The sequence below is a fragment of the Schistocerca serialis genome, chromosome 1 (genome assembly GCF_023864345.2).
Source record: "Schistocerca serialis cubense isolate TAMUIC-IGC-003099 chromosome 1, iqSchSeri2.2, whole genome shotgun sequence".
In the NCBI taxonomy this organism is placed as follows: Eukaryota; Metazoa; Arthropoda; class Insecta; order Orthoptera; family Acrididae; genus Schistocerca; species Schistocerca serialis.
The window spans coordinates 834596763-834617274 of NC_064638.1; the positions used below are offsets into that span (position 1 = coordinate 834596763).

The 20512-nt window shown below is 47.6% G+C and overlaps 1 protein-coding gene and 1 pseudogene across 1 annotated transcript in view; both read right to left on the reverse strand.

The window, feature by feature from the left end:
- Positions 1-433: 433 nt before the first annotated feature.
- LOC126458351 (transcriptional regulator ERG homolog) overlaps positions 434-20512 on the reverse strand; it is a 293460-nt gene continuing 273381 nt past the window's right edge. Inside the window, exon 7 of the mRNA XM_050095320.1 lies at positions 434-567. Coding sequence (XP_049951277.1) covers positions 434-567 — 134 coding nt within the window. The remainder of the gene's footprint in view (positions 568-20512) is intronic.
- On the reverse strand, positions 10780-10897 carry LOC126426992 (5S ribosomal RNA; annotated as a pseudogene).

Genomic DNA, 20512 nt, shown 5'->3' on the forward strand with positions numbered 1-20512 from the left:
TACACGAAACTGAGTAATTAAGCACCACAGAGAGTAGTTCCGACCACTGTGGGGCGGGTGATGACTATCCCGCCAGGTGCACACAGTCCGCGGCTGCGGCACGGTCGCTTCATAGTTTGGCGTCTGCCTGTGAGACGGCCATCATTCTAGCCACGGGCACCGCCTCGGTCGGCGAGAAGGCGTTCCCCGCGAGCCCGGCGATGATGTGCATGCCCAGCGGCAGGTGCGCCGGCTGGACGCAGTCCGGCAGCAGGGAGGCGGGCGGCGCCTCTGGAGCCTCCAGCTGGCCGTCCAGCTGCCGGCGGCGGTGGCTGCCGGAGTCTGGAGCCGCGTCTGGCGGCGCGTGGCAGTGGGTGCTGCCGGCGGCGGCGGCAGCGGCGGGGGCCGGCTACATGGCGAGCCGGCGGTACTCGCGGCCCCACGCCGGGTCGGGTCATGCGTAGTGCGGGTACGAGCCCAGGTGGCCGGGGTGGTGCGTCATCGTGTGGCCCGACGCCGCCGCGATGTTCGAGTACAGGTTGGCGCCCGGGTTGCTCCAGTACGAGCCCGGCGACGGGAAGATGCTCGCTGCGGACAAAGATCATCGTCGCCATTAACCATTCGCTGCGTACGCCAGCAACTAGTGCTCAGCTGTAAGGGAAACACGCTGAAGCGTCAAAGAAATTGGCATAGGCATGCGTATTCAAATACATAGATATGTAAACAGGCAGAATACGGCGCTGCCGTCGGCAACGCCTATACAGGGCAACAAGTGTCTGGGGCAGTTGCTGCTCTTACAATGGCAGGTTATCAAGATTTAAGTGAGTCTGAAAGTGATGTTATAGTCGGCGTACGAGCGATGGGACACGGCATCTCCGAGATAACGATGAGGTAGGGAATTTTGCAGTACCACCATTTCACGAGTGTACCGAGAATATCAGGAATCTGGCAAAATATCAAATTTCCGACATCGCTGCGGGAGGAAAAAAGACCCTGCAATAACGGGATCAACGACGACTGAAGAGGATCAAGTGCAAGCCATCCGCAACTTGCTGCAGATTTCAATGCTGGGCCATCAACAAGTGTCAGCGGGCGAATCATTCAACGAAACATCGTCTATATGGACTTTAGAAGCCGAAGACCCACTCGTGTACCCTTCATGACTGCAGGACACAAAGCTTTACGCCTCACCTGCGTCCGTAGGCACAGAAATTGGACTGTTGATGACTGGAAACATGTTACCTGGTCATAAGAGCCTCGTTTCAAATTGTATCGAGTGGATGCACGTGTACAGGCATGGAGACAGCCTCATGAATCCATGGACCCCGCATGTTAGAAGGGGACCGTTCAGGCTGGTGGAAGCTCTGTAATGGTGTGGGGCGTGTGCGGTTGGAGTAATATGGGACCTCTGATACATCTAGATATGACTCTGACAGGTGAAACGTACGTAAGCGTCCTGCCTTATCACTGCATCCATTCATGTCCACTGTGCATTCCGACGGACTTGAACAATTCCAGCAGGACAATGCGACACTCCAGATGTCCATAATTGCTACAGAATGGCTCCAGGAACACTCTTCTGATTTTAAACACTTCCGTTGGGCACCAAAATCCCCAGACATGAACATTATTGAGCTTATCTGGACATCTGGGGGTGCCTTGCAACGTACTGTTCAGTAGAGATCTCCACCCCCTCGTACTCTTATGGATTTAGGGACAGCCTTGCAGGATTCATGGTGTCAATTCCCTCCAGCACTACTTCAGAGATGGGTGGGGTCCATGCCATGTCGTGTTGCGGCACTTCTGCGTGCTCGCGGAGGTCCTACATGATATTAGGCAGGTGTACCAGTTTCTTTGCCTCTTCAGTGTAATAATCACTTGGCTGCTCCTGTGAATTATTTAACGGCCGGTTTTGTAGTTTAGAAGCCACATGATGAGGTTACGTATATTAAATCACGACACTGAACTGCGACATGGAGTGGACCGAACATTCCGTGTCTGTCAATAAACACGCAGTTGGCGATTTGTCGGGTAAGCAGAAACCATGGGTCCGCGTGCCATGAAGCACGGAAGTACGACAGTAAGCCGAACCTAACCCGGCATCAAAATTCCCAAAAAAACAGCGATGCTTCTGTCTGCTGTATTTACGGGACTCAAGGTGGATTGTGACCGTCGAAGAATGATTAAACGCAAAATCTTGTACATGGCTGCACGTTCAGAGACCGTGAATAGTTACAATTGAAATAAAATCAGCTCTCGGTCACTATTTTTAACAAATTAACCTGGTTTCAACACTGCTACGAGTGTCTTCCTCAGAATTTAAAACAAGGAATGGTCTATATTCTATAACATGGTCGCAGAATTATGATTAAAAATGTATGATAGCGTAAAAGTACGGAAAGACTGGCAGTACTTATATGTCATTTATAAAATAATAAATATGCCAAAAGGGCATTAGCCACAGAGATATTTAAGATAAAGAAAACTGTGATGGCGAGCCACTAAGGGCTGCTCGTTACTTGTGTAGTGCAGGTTGCGAAACGGACGTTTCGCCAGTCTGTCACGATGATTCCGTACTTATACCCTATCATACGTTTTTAGTCATCATTCTGTGACCATTTTATAGAATATAGACCATTCTATGATTTAAATTCTGAGGAAGACACTCCTAGCAGTGTTGAAGCCAGGTTAATTTGTTAAAAATAGTGACCGAGGGCTGCTTTTCTTTCAGTCGTAACTAATCACGGTCTCGGAACGTGCAGCCATGTACAAAATTTTGCATTGTAGGTTTCTCGCGACTGTGTTCCTAGTAGCTACTGCGAACGCTTGTAAGGCATAGGAGTAGTGCACTGTATTGACGCTGCATCCTCCGCGAGTGGAAAGCACAGTGCGGTGATCTAGCCTGGCGAGGAGACGCCCTGCGTAAAATGCTCCACCCTGCCGCCGCTCTTTAGTGGCCCTAAAGCGCGAGCAGCGGCGCTGTTGTTAAGGCAGACGTCTGCCCCGCAGTCTCCACCCACTCCCTCGTCACTTCTCGGCGGAGCACTCCGACCAGCCCTTAACGTTACGATCGCAGGGTCGTAAGTATGACATAGATGTTGACTGTAGCGAGAAAGTGATGGGGAACATCTGACCACGATGCAATGGAAACAGTTACTGGCTATGTTAAATCAGCACTGAATTTTAAAGAACAGACGGACCCGTTGTATGAGATAAGAGTGGAGTGACAAGCGTGTCTTCTTTTGTATGGTGCGTCGTACCCTTTTGACGACATAATGAAGTGACAAAGAAATTGGTACACCTGCCTAATATCGTGTACGGCGCCCGCGAGCACGCAGAAGTGCCGCAAACCAACACAACGTGGCATGGACTCAATTCTGGACGTGTAGGGTGTCGCATTGTCCTCCTGGAAATGCCAAAGTCCGTCGGAATTCACAATGGACATGAGGGATGCAGTGATAAGGCAGGATGCTTACGAACGTATCACCTTAAGAGTCGTATCTAGAGTATCTTGTGTCCCACATCACACCTACACACATGCCCCACAGAATTACAGAGCTTCCACCAGCTTGAACACTCCACTGCAGACATGCAGAGTCCATGGATTCATGAGGTTGTGTGCATAACCATACACGTCCATTCACTCGATGCAATTTGAAACGAGACTCGCCTAACCAGGCAACGTGTTTCCAGTCATCAACAGTCCAATGTCGGTGTTGACGGGTCCAGGCGAGATGTACAGCTTTGTGTCGTGCAGTCATCAAGGTACACGAGTGGGCCTTCGGCTTCGAATACCCATATCGAGGGTGCTTTGTTGAATGGTTCGCACGCTGACACTTGTTGTTGGCCCACCATTGAAATGTGCAGCAGTTTGCGGAAGGGTTGCACTTCTGTCACGTTGAACGACTCTCTTCAGTCGTCGTTGGTCCCGTTATTGCAGGATTGTTTTCCGGTCGCAGCGATGTCGGAGAACTGATGTTTTACTGGATTCCTGATAATTACGGCACACTCGTGATATAGTTGTGCTGGAAGATCCCCATTTCATCGCTACCTCGGAGATGGTGTGTCCCATCGCTCATCCGTCTCTAATGACCTCGTTGTCGACGGGACGTTAAACACTAACCACCACCACCACCACCATCGCTCATGCGCCGACTATAACATCACGTTCAAACTCACTTAAACCTCGATAACCTGCCACTGTAGCAGCAGAAACCGATCTAACAACTGCACCAGACACTTGTTGTCTTGTATAGGCGCTGGCGACCGCAGCGCTGTATTCTGCCTATTTACGTATCTCTGTATTTGAATACGCAAGCCTATATCATTTTCTTTGGCGCTTATATATTAGAGCAATTGCTGGTGCTGGTCACAAGGAACTAAAAGTATTCTGCGTTTAGCTGTACAGTCACTCGTTGTCATGTTGTACGTAACTCTTGGTGACTCTTAGAAGGCATATAACAGCTCGTACATGGATATCAATCTAGAAGAGGAGCATTAGAAATTTGCAGTTGCCTAACTAAACGATAATGATTTACAGAGTTTATAAACAGCTATTTACGACAGCTGCCCTCACAACAAAGCCGCATTTCTCTAGAGAGAAATTGTAGCATATATAACACTTAACACCGGCCGCAGTGGCCGAGCGGTTCTAGGCGCTTCAGTACGGAACCACGCGGCTGCTACGGTCGCAGGTTCGAATCCTGCCTCGGGCATGGATGTGTGTGTTGTCCTTAGGTTAGTTAGGTTTAAGTAGTTCTAAGTTTAGGGGACTGATGACCTCAGATGTTAAGTGCCATAGTACTTAGAGCCATTTGACCATTTTCACACTTAATAAGGATGCATTTCTCAAAGAACTAAAACAGCCAGAACAGGAGGGCAATATCTCAGTTTAAGTCAACGTAATTTTTGAGATCTTGCCTATCTGGAGTACACGATTTATTTATTACCAAAAAGCAAATATTTACAGTCACAACAGCAATAAACTTTTTTAAAATTAAAAAAAAGGTTATTGCGGTTCTGACTGTTCATATTCATTTTCATGTCATCGTCATCATCAGTGTTCTGCGGTTTTTGTGGAATCAGGTATTCATAGTGTGTTCTCCATTTTCCTGTCGAGCAATCGCACAATACTATTTCTAATCACAGCCGCATGAATTTCGGTATCATTTATAGTAAAACGTGAAGAAGTATAACTTTCAGATGCAGTGTCATTGTTACGGATGTAACTCATTTACATTTCATATAAGCTCTTACAAAAGTGTCAAAAGGCTCTTAAAGGGAGTAACCTCACCAGTTTTTGAAAAGCGGAATTGACGATTCAGGTTTCTCATAGATAAAGGGGAAGTGGCCATGATCAGAAGATGGGAGGGGGGGAGTAAACAACACAGTCATTTACTAGGTGAGGACACTTACTCCGACCTGTCAACTGGCATACGTAGCAATTTGTAGATGAACAATTTAACGTGAAATTCGGTGGAGGTCACTGATGTCATCTTAAGCGCTAGCTCCGCCCAGAATGGTAACATCAACCGTGAAACTTGTGCGTTCTCATAAAAGATCACGTGTGTTCAGTTTGCAACACTTGTGTGTAAATAATGAAACCATTCAGTTCCAAAGTTTATCCGTAAGACGAGTATCTCATACAAATTTAGCTGATAACTGTAATACTTACTTTGTTGTGAGTGTTACTTATGTACGTATCACTTGTTATCTAGGAAATGCGTATATAACGATTTACAGCACTCCATTTGTCCTTTTTATACCTTCCAAAACTTGGATAGCATCGTTTCGCCTGTCTAAAATGTTTATATATTAGTATACGCCTTGGGTTATCAAACTGTTCCTTTCAAGCACGCCACTACAGCTTATCAGCTGAATAACACGTAATCTCAGGACATTTGACAAATGAAAATTTTATCAGAACAGTTGCGTAATGGCGAGTAGTGTGCGTGGATGATAGTGTGACTACGAATACATGATGTTTCCTGGTCGGTGTTTCAATCTAATGGTTCATTTTAGAATCACGTGAAGAAACGCTCATTAGATATCGTCATAAACAGTTTCCGCACTCTATGCTGTTTTTGTTGTTGTGAGACATATTGTTGTGTTTCGTGCAGCATTTGTAAATATTACTACGTCTACACATATAACTGATGTATAAATATGCCTATACAGTGATGTACCTATACAGTCAGTTATGCCATACACTCTCGTCACCGATTCTCCAAGGCAACTTTATACCCATTCTGCATGATTCACTGTGATTTGCAATGTCAACTTCTCTTCACATGAATCTTCATGAAGAGAAGTATGATCACGTTCCAATTCAGTAATCAGTTTCTAAAATGTTGAACATGAAACCTTAGATACATTATGAGTCTTCACCAACTTTGTATGAAATTCTGTGGGTGACAGATGTTGCAGAATCAAGAACTGAATGGCGTCATACCGTATGAGTTTATCTTTTTCCGCGCACCATCATCATCAACAACAACATTGTACAGTTCCAGTTTCCAGGATACGGCCAATGAACTTTCTTCACTTCCTTCTGCCCATGTACAGCCACTCACGGAGAACTTGATCCATTGCCCTTCCTTTGGCAGCGAGATCATCGCTGATCATGTCCGTCCAACAGGTTATGGGTCTTCCACAGGATGTTTTCCTTCCACCTCTCCTACGAAATTCATTCAAACTCTTCTTTTAGGCTCCAGCCTAATTGCATGACCGTACCATCACAGTGTGGATGTGGTTCAAATGGTTCAAATGGCTCTGAGCACTATGGGACTTAACTTCTGAGGTCATCAGTCCCCTAGAACTTAGAACTACTTAAACCTAACTAATCTAAGGAGGCAGGATTCGAACCTGCGACCGTAGCGGGAGCGCGGTTCCAGACTGTAGCGCCTCGAACCGCTCGGCAACTTCGGCCGGCAGTGTGGGTGTGCTGGTTCTGTGTAAAGGGTATTTCGTGAGCCTGGAGTTCTTCCTCATCCACTTTAAATTTCTGGATGATGGATCTAAGGAATCTCATTTCTATGTCTGGAGTCTTGATGACGCTCTCTTTGTGAGGATACACACTTCCAGTACCATGAAGTAACTACTAAATGTCATTGTTTTTGCATTTTCTGGACTCATGTCTTTTCATTAAAGGGTTTTTTTCATTAAAGGGTTCTCACTTGTTGACAGAGCTTAGAATCTTTTTTGCAAATTGTTGGTAATTTTCAGTCTAAGCGAGCTGTCTACGGAGATTATATTTCCGAGGTCCAGAAAACTGTCCAACAACTACAGCTGATGGTGTCTTCGTTTTACACTTGCGGGTTCCCCGTCACTGTTGAGTGCCATCAATTCTGTCTTGGTCTCACTATAGTGAAGGTCATACACCTGGGAGTGGATCCATTTAAACTTCCTGACAAAAAATGAAGCACCCAGATGTGTAGGAGACAACGAAATACAGCTGTTACTCCTGGCTCAGCACAATGTCACGTCATTCGTCAGCAGCCTATGCTTCCCGATTACGTCACCACCCCAAACGCAGCCTTTTGATTTGTGGTGTTAACAGCAGATTACACATGGGGCGGTAATTCCTCAAACGGCTTCTGCTAGTCTCCTACAAATGATGCCGGATGACGCAGAATGTTGCAAAGAGCCCTTACTTGTTCTCAGACGGCAGGCGCTGAAGTGAAGGGGTTACGACATTCGTGATGCACAATACGGTAATCCTTCCTTGTGGTAGTCAAACGCGGCGTACTGGAAACTTGGCGATGGTCTGTCTGCCATCGCACTCCGATGCAGTCCAACATCGGGCCACTGTCACATCCGAATGACCCAGCAATCTGGAAACTGCGCGATACGACCAGTCAGCCAAACCGATACGCCTTTGAAACTGTCACCTGCTAATAACACAGTCTCACACGAGTGCATGACATCTTTGTGTCCTTCATAATGAACACTCAACATATGACAGCGTTCACGCCCCTTAAATACCAGAGTGCACACCAGAGTGCACTCTGGTAGCTGTTTTACAATTGAAAGAGAATTGCAACTCTAATCATTTACATACTCACCAATCATGTGTACGTGTACCAATGTACGAGGGGCGTTCAGCAAGTGTGCAACACATTTTTTCTCGGCCAATTTCTATTGAAATAACGCGGAATTTCTTGTGGGAGATCGTGGAATACTGCCGCTTCAGTTTCTTGAAGTTCCGACAAGTGGCGTCGCTACATCTACCTTCAAAATAGCGTCGGTAACGAAAGTGCGTTCCAAGCAGAGGGCTGTCATTGATTTCCTTTTGGTAAAAACCAAAGCATCGCAGATATTGACAGGAGCTTGCAGAACGTGTACTGAAACCTGGTAGTGAGTCGTTGGGCGAGTTGTCTATAATCATCGTAACAAAGTCACGTAAACCTGTCAGATATCGGCGTGCCATCTGGCAACACTTAGGTGTCACTCCTGCAATGTAGCAACTTGCGGGCACACTCATTCGATGTTATCGACACATCACACTCGAACATGTCTCTGTTGGGAGTGCTGACATACTAGTCCATCAGTTGAGGTACTTGTGTGTGTCCGCTGGTTTCTCGCCCCCTAACAAAAGACCATAAAGAGCAACGAAGGGCCATCTGTGAGGAATTGCTTGCACGTTACGACGCTCGTCGTAAGAAGTTTTTTGTTAAACTTTGGCATAGGCGATGAAACATGGGTTTATCACTTCGCACCAGAAACAAATTGGCAATCCATAGAGTGTTGCCACACCAACTCTCCTCTGAAGAACAAGTTCAAAGATGCAACCTCATCCGGTAAAGTCACGGCGACGGTCCTCCGCCACTCTGAAGGGGTTTTTCTTTCTGATGTCCTCCGTCATGATGCAACGATCTGTTTGATGTCCTCCCTCATGATGCAACGATCAACTCTGAAGTGTATTGTGTTATCCTCAGGAAATTGAAAAAACGAGTTCAGAGTGTTCGTTGCCAGAAAAATGCAAACGAACTTCTGCTTCTCCATGACAACACAAGTCCTCACACAAATCTGTGCACCAGAGGGGAGCTCAGAAAACTTCACTGGGCTGTTCTTCCTCAACCATACCCTAGAGTCCAAATCTCGCATTATCCACCTTATACACTCCTGGAAATTGAAATAAGAACACCGTGAATTCATTGTCCCAGGAAGGGGAAACTTTATTGACACATTCCTGGGGTCAGATACATCACATGATCACACTGACAGAACCACTGGCACATAGACACAGGCAACAGAGCATGCACAACGTCGGCACTAGTACAGTGTATATCCACCTTTCGCAGCAATGCAGGCTGCTATTCTCCCATGGAGACGATCGTAGAGATGCTGGATGTAGTCCTGTGGAACGGCTTGCCATGCCATTTCCACCTGGCGCCTCAGTTGGACCAGCGTTCGTGCTGGACGTGCAGACCGCGTGAGACGACGCTTCATCCAGTCCCAAACATGCTCAATGGGGGACAGATCCGGAGATCTTGCTGGCCAGGGTAGTTGACTTACACCTTCTAGAGCACGTTGGGTGGCACGGGATACATGCGGATGTGCATTGTCCTGTTGGAACAGCAAGTTCCCTTGCCGGTCTAGGAATGGTAGAACGATGGGTTCGATGACGGTTTGGATGTACCGTGCACTATTCAGTGTCCTCGACGATCACCAGTGGTGTACGGCCAGTGTAGGAGATCGCTCCCCACACCATGATGCCGGGTGTTGGCCCTGTGTGCCCCGGTCGTATGCAGTCCTGATTGTGGCGCTCACCTGCACAGCGCCAAACACGCATACGACCATCATTGGCACCAAGGCAGAAGCGACTCTCATCGCTGAAGACGACACGTCTCCATTCGTCCCTCCATTCACGCCTGTCGCGACACCACTGGAGGCGGGCTGCACGATGTTGGGGCGTGAGCGGAAGACGGCCTAACGGTGTGCGGGACCGTAGCCCAGCTTCATGGAGACGGTTGCGAATGGTCCTCGCCGATACTCCAGGAGCAACAGTGTCCCTAATTTGCTGGGAAGTGGCGGTGCGGTCCCCTACGGCACTGCGTAGGATCCTATGGTCTTGGCGTGCATCCGTGCGTCGCTGCGGTCCGGTCCCAGGTCGACGGGCACGTGCACCTTCCGCCGACCTCTGGCGACAACATCGATGTACTGTGGAGGCCTCACGACCCACGTGTTGAGCAATTCGGCGGTACGTCCACCCGGCCTCCCGCATGCCCACTATACGCCCTCGCTCAAAGTCCGTCAACTGCACATACGGTTCACGTCCACGCTGTCGCGGCATGCTACCAGTGTTAAAGACTGCGATGGAGCTCCGTATGCCACGGCAAACTGGCTGACACTGACGGCGGCGGTGCACAAATGCTGCGCAGCTAGCGCCATTCGACGGCCAACACCGCGGTTCCTGGTGTGTCCGCTGTGCCGTGCGTGTGATCATTGCTTGTACAGCCCTCTCGCAGTGTCCGGAGCAAGTATGGTGGGTCTGACACACCGGTGTCAATGTGTTCTTTTTTCCATTTCCAGGAGTGTATTTGTCTAGCCCAATGAAGGATGCTCTCCGCGGTATGAAGAATATATATATATATATATATATATATAAAAGCACTCCGTCTTCAGGCCACGAGTAGCCTACCGGGACCTTCCGACCGCCGTGTCATCCTCGGTGGAGGATGCGGATAGGACAGGCGTGGGGTCAGCACACCGCTCTCCCGGTCGTAAGATGGTATTTTTGACCGAAGCCGCTAGTATTCGGTCGAGTTGGCATCACGAGGCTGAGTGCACCCCGAAAAATGACAACAGCGCAGGGCGGCCTCGATGGTCACCCATCCAAGTACCGACCACGCCCGACAGCGCTTAACTTCGGTGATCTCACGGGAACCGGTGTAGCCACTGCGGTAAGGCCGTTGTCCGGTATGAAGATTATGGGAAGGCCATTGATGCAGCAAGACTTTGGCTCCCTCGTCGATTAGTAGAATGGTATCATGCGGGCGTACAGGTCCTCCCAGTAAGGCGGCTTAAGGTTGCTGCACTGCGGAGATTATGGCGAAAAATAGAGTTTTGCAGGCAAAAGAGTGAAGACTAATATGATGTATTGGAATGCTAAATAAAACCAATCTGCTTTCAGGATAAAGGTGTTGCATTACTTATTCAACGGCCCCGGACATTTCAACTGACCATATTATGTGGGTGCTTCACTTGCTTTTTTTTTTTTTTGGTCAGGTAGTGTTTCAGAAATAGCCATATTCCGCAGATCAGATCGTCACCTGACTTGTGACAAGAGCGATGTCTAGCAATCCAGCAACATCCACTTTAACCGACGTGAGCACGGTTACTGTACCATGTCGAGCAAATTTCACCTCGCCCACGTAATGCACATTTCCATTTATTAACTGACACTTGTATTGATGCAGCTGTGTCCCTCCATTCGGGATCGTAACTGGCAGTCTGACATCAGTTACACCTTCGTTAGCGTCTCCGCTGCGAGGATAAAGCGACGGTTACGCCTATTTGTCCCTCCTCCTGGGAGCGTATACGATATTTCTTGGCAAATCGCATTTCTGCACGGTTCCGCTGGACGACACAAAAGACCGCCGAGGGGAGCCGCGAGGGGGAGCGCGTGTGCAGCGGCGGCCAGCTCAGGCGCATCAGCCCTCGTTTGGAGCGCAGTTTGCGCGGGGGGTGTGATGCGCGGCCTTAATGCTCGACTAAAAGTCAAAGGTTTCCCTTTTATTTTCGAAATGGGTGTTTTTCTTCTGAGCCATTTGGCGGGCTCCCCCGGTCGGCCGCTGGCCGCGGGCCGCCGGCTGATGACCCAGCGCCCTCACCTCGCTCTAAATTGCAAATTATCGATTGACAAGTGGGCGGCGGCGGGCTGAGTGCCCCACCCCACCCCCCTCGTCTCACCACGCTGCTCTGGACTGCCTGCCTGCCTGCCCTGCTCTCGATTCGTCGCTCCCCGCACCCTGGCCGCTGGTCATTAGGGACGCCCTCGCACTGCGAAACACCCACATACCTCTTCATTTCCACGCACTTAAACTCGCTCTGGACGGCTGAAGCCAATACCCGGCGTTAAAATTGTTAATATCTGAACCGCCATTCCCTCACCCCGCTAACCTGTTGTACTCTCATTTTACATAGCACTTGCTTCAGGAAAACAAAAAAACCTTTGTATGCATGTCCTAAGGCATAAAACAAAAAAGGTTCAAATGGCTCTGAGCACTATGGGACTTAACTTCTGAGGTCATCAGTCCCCTAGAACTTAGAACTACTTAAACCTAACTAACCTAAGGACATCACACACATCCATGCCCGAGGCAGGATTCGAACCTGCGACCGAAGCGGTCGCGCGGTTCCAGACTGCAGCGCCTAGAAGCGCTCGCCCACTTTGGCCGGCCCTACTGCAAATATTTGGTTAACAGCCTTCATCAGATCGTAGTCTCACAAGAAGGTTGCAGATGCACACCATGCGAGCTCTGACTATAAGATACGCAAGTGTGATGGCTCTCGGCCGGAGCTGGTCGCTTCAAATGCACTTTACACTGAGGACTGCGGTCACCTCACGATTGTGACGGTAGGTACAAACGAGGTGTGGCTATAAAATAACGGGACTGATGCTGCCACACAGTAAGTACGCATACATTAAAGACGCCACGCGTGATCTAGAGCGCCTTGCCACAGTTCGCGAGACCTCCTCCTCCCCCCCCCCCCCCCCCCCCCGCCCCCGTCATGTCGGAGATTCGAGTCCTCCCTCGGGCGTCGATGTGTGTGTTGTCCTTAGCGTAAGTTAGTTTATGTCACATAAGTAGCGTGTAAGCCTAGAGACAAGTAAGTGTCATGTGACTAGGGCCTCCCGTTCGCCGGGTGCAAGTCTTTCGATTTGACGCCACTTCGGCGACTTGCGCGTCGATGAGGATGAAAGGATGATGATTAGGACAACACAACACCCAGTCCCTGGCCGGATAAAATCTCCCACCCAGCCGGGAATCGAACCCGGGCCTTTAGGGTTGACATTCTGTCGCGCTGACCACTCCACTACCAGGGGCGGACTAGGGACCGATGACCTCAGCAGTTTGGTCCCATAGAAACTTATCACCATGCATCAAAGATAAAGGGCCAATAGTTCTGAAGCGTGAAGCCTTCTCAGTCGAAAGCAGCATCTCTGGAGTCTGTAGGCAAATCAATGTGACCGTGGCCTTCGTTTGTGTAATAGATGTTGTTTTGTTTTGCCGAAAAAATAAGAGTAATACCAGAGCAACGAATTGGCGTGACGTTTCACATGAAACTTGGAAAAAGTGCCGCTGAAACCCTCATAAAAGTGTATGGTGAAGACTGATATGAGATATGAGAGTTGTTTATTCGTTCAAGCTTTTCGTGATGGCCGAAAAGAAGTTGAAGATGACTCACAAGAGGGACGCCCTGAAACATCAAAGACGAAATGAAAATATCGAAAAAGTGGGTAATCTGATTAGACCTGACCATCGATTGTGTATTCGGTCGACTGCTGACACTGTGCGAATTGACAGAGGGTGCGTAAAGCAAATTTTACGTAACCAGTTTAAGATGAGAAAAGTGGGTGCGTAACTTGTGTCTAAAATTCTCACGATCGAACGCAAAGCAGCTCGTTAAAACGCTTGTACTGACACTGAGGCGATTGAAAATGATCCTAATTTCTTGGAAAGCTTGATAACATGTGGCGAATCTAGGTTTTTCACGTATTATTCGGAAATTATGCGCCAGTCCCTGCACTAGAAGGGCCCAAATTCAAAGAGCTAAAAAAGCTCGAATCAGCAAGTCAACATTCAAAGCGGTGATCATAATTCTTTTCGCTGTCATGGAACTCTGCATCTTCACTGGATTCCTAAAGGTCAAACTAAATGAACATTAGAAACTTTAGGTTCTTGCTCATCTCCGCGACAAAATAAGAAAAGAAACACCACAATTGTGGAAGAAAAAGTCATGGTTTTGCATCAAGACAACGCACCACTATGCACATTGTCCGTTAATAGGTTTCTAGCGAGATACAGCGTCTCATTGTTAGACGACGCGCCTTATTCGCCTCACCTAGCACGATGTGACTTATCTACTCCACAAGGTCAAATCTGCTTTAAAAGGAACAAGATTTGAGTCCACTGAATCAGCGAAAGAAAAAGTAGCACGTGTCATCGAGGAGCTCACAGCGGAATACTTCCAGCACAGTTTCCATCAATGAAAAATTGGCATAGAGCGTTGTAGGTGAGGGTAATAGTAATACGTGTGTTTGTGAAATAAAATATTTTACAGCAATAGTCCCATTATTTTATAGCCATATGTTGTAGCTTACCGCTAATATCCTCCCCGCCACCGCTCCTCACGTCTACACTTATCTACCATGAAGTACTACCTAAAGCAAGCTGTTCAAATATCTACTCAAATCCTAATAACATTTAAAAGTGGTGTAAAGACTGACTACTTGCTTCAAATTTCAAGAAATGTAAAATTGCGCGCTCCACGAAACTCAGAAATGGCTCTGAGCACTATGGGATTTAACATCTGTTGTCATCAGTCCCCTAGAACTTAGAACCACTTAAACCTAACTAACCTAAGGACATCGCACGCATCCATGCCAGAGGCAGGATTCGAACCTGCGACAGTAGCGGTCATGCAGTTCCATACTGAAGCGCCTAGAACCGCACAGCCACACCGGCCGGCCGAAACTCAGAAAAATAGTATCATATGGCTACAATATCAGTGGATCACATCTGGTATCAGGCAACTCATACATACATCTGGACGTTACAATTTCTAGGGATACGAAATGTAATGATCACGTGGTCGTAGGTAAGATAGATGGTAGACTTTGATTCAACGACAGAATACTGGAAAAATGCGATGGACTGCTCACAAAACAACTAGTGTGTCTCAAGTTAGATAATTCCTCAATTATCGATCGAGGTGGCGCAGTGGTTTCCACACGCGACTTGCAATCTGGAGAACGACGCTTCAAAGACACGTTCGGCCGTCCTGATTTAGGTTTTCCTCAATTTCTTTAAATCGCTTTAGCCAAATGCTGGGATCGTAGCTTTGAAAGGACACGGCTGACTTCCTTCCCCAATCAGATGGGATCGATGACCTGCTCTTTGGTTCCCTCCCCCGTAATTAACTAATTCCCAATTGTGTGGGACCTATACAAAGCGGGGCTAACACTTCATATGCAATCGTCTCAAATTTAGAGAACCGGAATTTCATCGTGACTGCCGAACGATTCTACTTCCGCCAACATACATTACACGCAATGACCGCCAAGATGAAATACGAGAAATTAGGGCGTATAGATAGCTTGCGGAGTGTCTGTGTAGACGTAGACATATATTACCTGGACAAAAATATCCGGACCGCTACCAGTAGGCACTAATATGGTGAGCGTCCATTATTTACCTTTATGAACAGTCTAATGAGTACACAGTATGGTTTGAGAGTAAATCGGAGAAAGACGAAGGTAATGAGAAGTAGTAGAAATGAGAACAGCGAGAAACTTAACATCAAGATTGATGGTCAAGAAGTCAATGAAGTTAAGGAATTCTGCTACCTAGGCAGTAAAATAACCAATGACGGACGGAGCAAAGAGGACATCAAAAGCAGACTCGCTATGGCAAAAAAGGTATTTCTCGCCAAGAGAAGTCTACTAATATCAAATACCGGCCTTAATTTGAGGAAGAAATTTCTGAGGATGTACGTCTGGAGTACAGTATTGTATGGTAGTGAAACATGGACTGTGGAAAAACCGGAACAGAAGAAAATCGAAGCATTTGAGATGTGGTGCTAGAGACGAATGTTGAAAATTAGGTGGACTGATAAGGTAAGGAATGAGGAGGTTCTACGCAGAATCGGAGAGGAAAGGAATATGTGGAAAACACTGATAATGAGAAGGGACAGGATGATAGGACATCTGCTAAGACATGAGGGAATGACTTCCATGGTACTAGAGGGAGCTGTAGAGGGCAAAAACTGTAGAGGAAGACAGAGATTTGAATACGTCAAGCAAATAATTGAGGACGTAGGTTGCAAGTGCTACTCTGAGATGAAGAGGTTAGCACAGGAAAGGAATTCGTGGCGGGCCGCATCAAACCAGTCAGTAGACTGATGACAAAAAAAAAAAAGAAATGGTGGTTTAAACTTTGGTGGGGACTTTCAACGAGGTCTCCGAATGTCTGCGGAGGACTGTCAGCCTATTATTTCTCAAGAACTGAAGCTAGTGTCTGGAGCGAGAAGTCGACGTTCTAACTCAACCTGAAGTTATTCCATTAGGTTTAACATTGTATTATAGGCAGGCTTGTTGTTATCGTCAGACCATTGCCTCGAAAATGCTTCTTTATAACAGGGTGCACTGCCTTGCTGATACAATCATCGTCCCCAAAATGTTCCGCTATTGTAAGCTGCCAACAGTGTTGTAAAATGCGCTCATATCCTTCTGCATATATCGTTTTCTTGAGCGCAATAAGAATACAACTCACTACCCTCGAAAACCACTATCTTATCCTTAATACAGCCTCCTCCGTACTCCACTGTTCCCACTACACATGATGCCGTGTAATGTTCTTCAGCCAATTTACAAACCCAAACCATTCCATTGGCTTACCACAGGATATAAAGTGATTCATCGCTCCAAATCACCAGTTTCCAGTCATCCACTGTCCATTGACGTCGTTTTCCACACCACGTTAAGCGTCGCTTGGCACTGACCAGAGAAATGTGTCGCTTGTGAGAAGCTACTCCACCACTGTACCCCCTTTCTTTTAAAAGTCCATACGCATACTCATTGTGTTAGTTGGACTTCTGGCTGCACCTTGGAACATACGGGTGTTTCGTTCCGCTGATTCGATGCTATCTTTTTGCAACCACCCTCCGGAAAACTCGATGGTCCCTTTCCGTCAGTACATCAAATCTGTCTGGTCTCGGTTTGGCTGTGGCTGTTCCTTCGCATCTTCACAATCACATCAGGAACAGTCGACACGAGCAGCTTTAGATGGACATAAATGTCACCCGTGGATTTGTTACTCGGGTGATATGAAGTGATTAGTTCACGTTGGAAGTGACTGCAGTCTCCTGTTCTACCCGCTCCGCCATTACTGCCTCTCTGCGATAACACAATAGCCCCGCGTCCTTTTACACTGGCGGGTCGGCTTCTCGTGACATCTAGTGGCCAATTCCGTGTCTCATAGCGTGCCCGCATACTTTTGGTCAGGTAGCGCATGTGTATTGAGACGGTATAGGGGTTTGTTTGATTGGCAGAACAGCGTATCAGATACGAGTATTTAGTTAAGAATCTAGATATATTCTTCAGTCCTCTTCGTATCGTTCTTGTAGGGATTGTGGAGTCAATATTCAAACTAATTACGGCGCTCACAAAGCGGTCTTTCTTAGCGCGCTCTAAACGCGGTCGGGGCAGGAGGGACCCTAACATGGCGTACAATGATTAGCATCCTCTACCACCCACTTCACAGTGGTTTACAGGCGTATGTATGTAGATTTGTGCTAGAATGGTGCGCAGGAGAACCGGCTGTCTGTAAACTTATGTGTGGTCTCCTATTTCTCTAGTTTTAGACTCATAGTCATTTACTATGACAGCTCTTTCGTATTTTCCCAGCTAGATTAACGTGGAGTATGAGGTGATTTCTTTGAAAAAGACACAACCGACTTACTTTTCTATCCTTGTCGCACCCGTTCTTGGTTGTGTTTAAGTGGATGTAATTCTCTAAGGGCCATTAAACCGAAATATCCGTCCTGTGTTAACGAATCCATAACGAAATGTCTAGTTCTTTCTTAATTATTTTATGTCTCCTATATCAATACAATTTGGTAAGTGCCCCAGTGTAATAAAGAGTTCTGAAGAATCTAGCTAACGGAGGTTTAGCGGATTATCCGAGCGGTCTAGAGCGCTGCAGTCATGGACTGTGCGGCTAGTCCCGGCGGAGGTTCGAGTCCTCCCTCGGGCATGGGTGTGTGTGTTTGTCCTTAGGATAATTTAGGTTAAATAGTGTGTAAGCTTAGGGACTGATGACCATAGCAGTTAAGTCCCATAAGATTTCATACCTTTTTTTTGTGGTTTAGCAAGCTGCTTGTTTAGTGAATGAAATATATTTTCGTTACAGTCATTCAGTGAATATCAGTCTAGCGCCTGCCTTTTCTACAATTAGGCGTTGTGTTCGTTTCAAGTTATACCATTCTTGACACATGGCCCTAGAAATTTTACGTTTGCAATTGTTTCCAAGGATTTGGTCATGAATGATGTAATTGCCATTCAGCAGACTTATGCTCAAGGCATCATATTTGTTACAATTAGTCATAAACTGAGAGTTTGCAATACTAATCGTCGAACCCTCTGCGGCTCTACCTTTTTCAGTACAATTTTCTGGCGTTGGGACAGAAATGTATCGTACGACAAAGCTCTCATGGTGTTTTCGACGTCATTCACAAATACACTCCTGGAAATGGAAACAAGAACACATTGACACCGGTGTGTCAGACACACCATACTTGCTCCGGACACTGCGAGAGGGCTGTACAAGCAATGATCACACGCACGGCACAGCGGACACACCAGGAACCGCAGTGTTGGCCGTCGAATGGCGCTAGCTGCGCAGCATTTGTGCACCGCCGCCGTCAGTGTCTGCCAGTTCGCCGTGGCATACGGAGCTCCATCGCAGTCTTTAACAATGGTAGCATGCCGCGACAGCGTGGACGTGAACCGTATGTGCAGTTGACGGACTTCGAGCGAGGGCGTATAGTGGGCATGCGGGAGGCCGGGTGGACGTACCGCCGAATTGCTCAACACGTGGGGCGTGAGGTCTCCACAGTACATCGATGTTGTCGCCAGTGGTCGGCGGAAGGTGCACGTGCCCGTCGACCTGGGACCGGACCGCAGCGACGCACGGATGCACGCCAAGACCGTAGGATCCTACGCAGTGCCGTAGGGGACCGCACCGCCACTTCCCAGCAAATTAGGGACACTGTTGCTCCTGGGGTATCGGCGAGGACCATTCGCAACCGTCTCCATGAAGCTGGGCTACGGTCCCGCACACCGTTAGGCCGTCTTCCGCTCACGCCCCAACATCGTGCAGCCCGTCTCCAGTGGTGAATGGAGGGACGAATGGAGACGTGTCGTCTTCAGCGATGAGAGTCGCTTCTGCCTTGGTGCCAATGATGGTCGTATGCGTGTTTGGCGCCGTGCAGGTGAGCGCCACAATCAGGACTGCATACGACCGGGGCACACAGGGCCAACACCCGGCATCATGGTGTGGGGAGCGATCTCCTACACTGGCCGTACACCACTGGTGATCGTCGAGGGGACACTGAATAGTGCACGGTACATCCAAACCGTCATCGAACCCATCGTTCTACCATTCCTAGACCGGCAAGGGAACTTGCTGTTCCAACAGGACAATGCACGTCCGCATGTATCCCGTGCCACCCAACGTGCTCTAGAAGGTGTAAGTCAACTACCCTGGCCAGCAAGGTCTCCGGATCTGTCCCCCATTGAGCATGTTTGGGACTGGATGAAGCGTCGTCTCACGCGGTCTGCACGTCCAGCACGAACGCTGGTCCTACTGAGGCGCCAGGTGGAAATGGCACGGCAAGCCGTTCCACAGGACTACATCCAGCATCTCTACGATAGTCTCCATGGGAGAATAGCAGCCTGCATTGCTGCGAAAGGTGGATATACACTGTACTAGTGCCGACATTGTGCATGCTCTGTTGCCTGTGTCTATGTGCCTGTGGTTCTGTCAGTGTGATCATGTGATGTATCTGACCCCAGGAATGTGTCAATAAAGTTTCCCCTTCCTGGGACAATGAATTCACGGTGTTCTTATTTCAATTTCCAGGAGTGTATCAGTGTTTTTTTTTTTCTTCAGTCGTATGGTATGAGTATACTCCAGCGACCTACCACAAAATGTTACTAAAATGGGCGTTACTTGACTTGCATAGTCGACGTAGGGTAGAACAGGTATCATACCGGCTCTAATCTCTCCTGCATTGATCTGTTGTGATTGAATCCCGAGCACCGACGTAAATTTTTATTAAAACTATTTCTCCTGAAAAATTCAACTATAAACAAAAATAGACCGATTCGCAGAATAAGGATTGGAGGTGAACAATTGAAGAAGGTGGAAAGTGTCAAGTATTTGGAAGTATGACAGAAAAAAAATGGAAGAAACGCGAGAGAGATCAGTGAACGTGGAAGACAGGCGGAAGCACTCCTACCAAATGTTAGGAGCCTGGTTTGGAACAAAGACGTCACACAAAACAGCAAAGAAGTGATACATAGAAGTTTTACATCCCAGTATTGATCTGTGCATCTGAAATATGGTTAATGAAGAAAAGAGATGTAAGCAGGTTACAGGAGTGTGGAATGAAGTTCGTCGGAAGTAGGTTAGGAGTAATGAGAGATAGGATGAGGAATGAAAGGGGAAGGAAAATAGTGAAAGAGGAAACTTTGCAGAGCGGGATAGAAACATCAGAGGTACGATGGTATAGACACTTAAAGAGA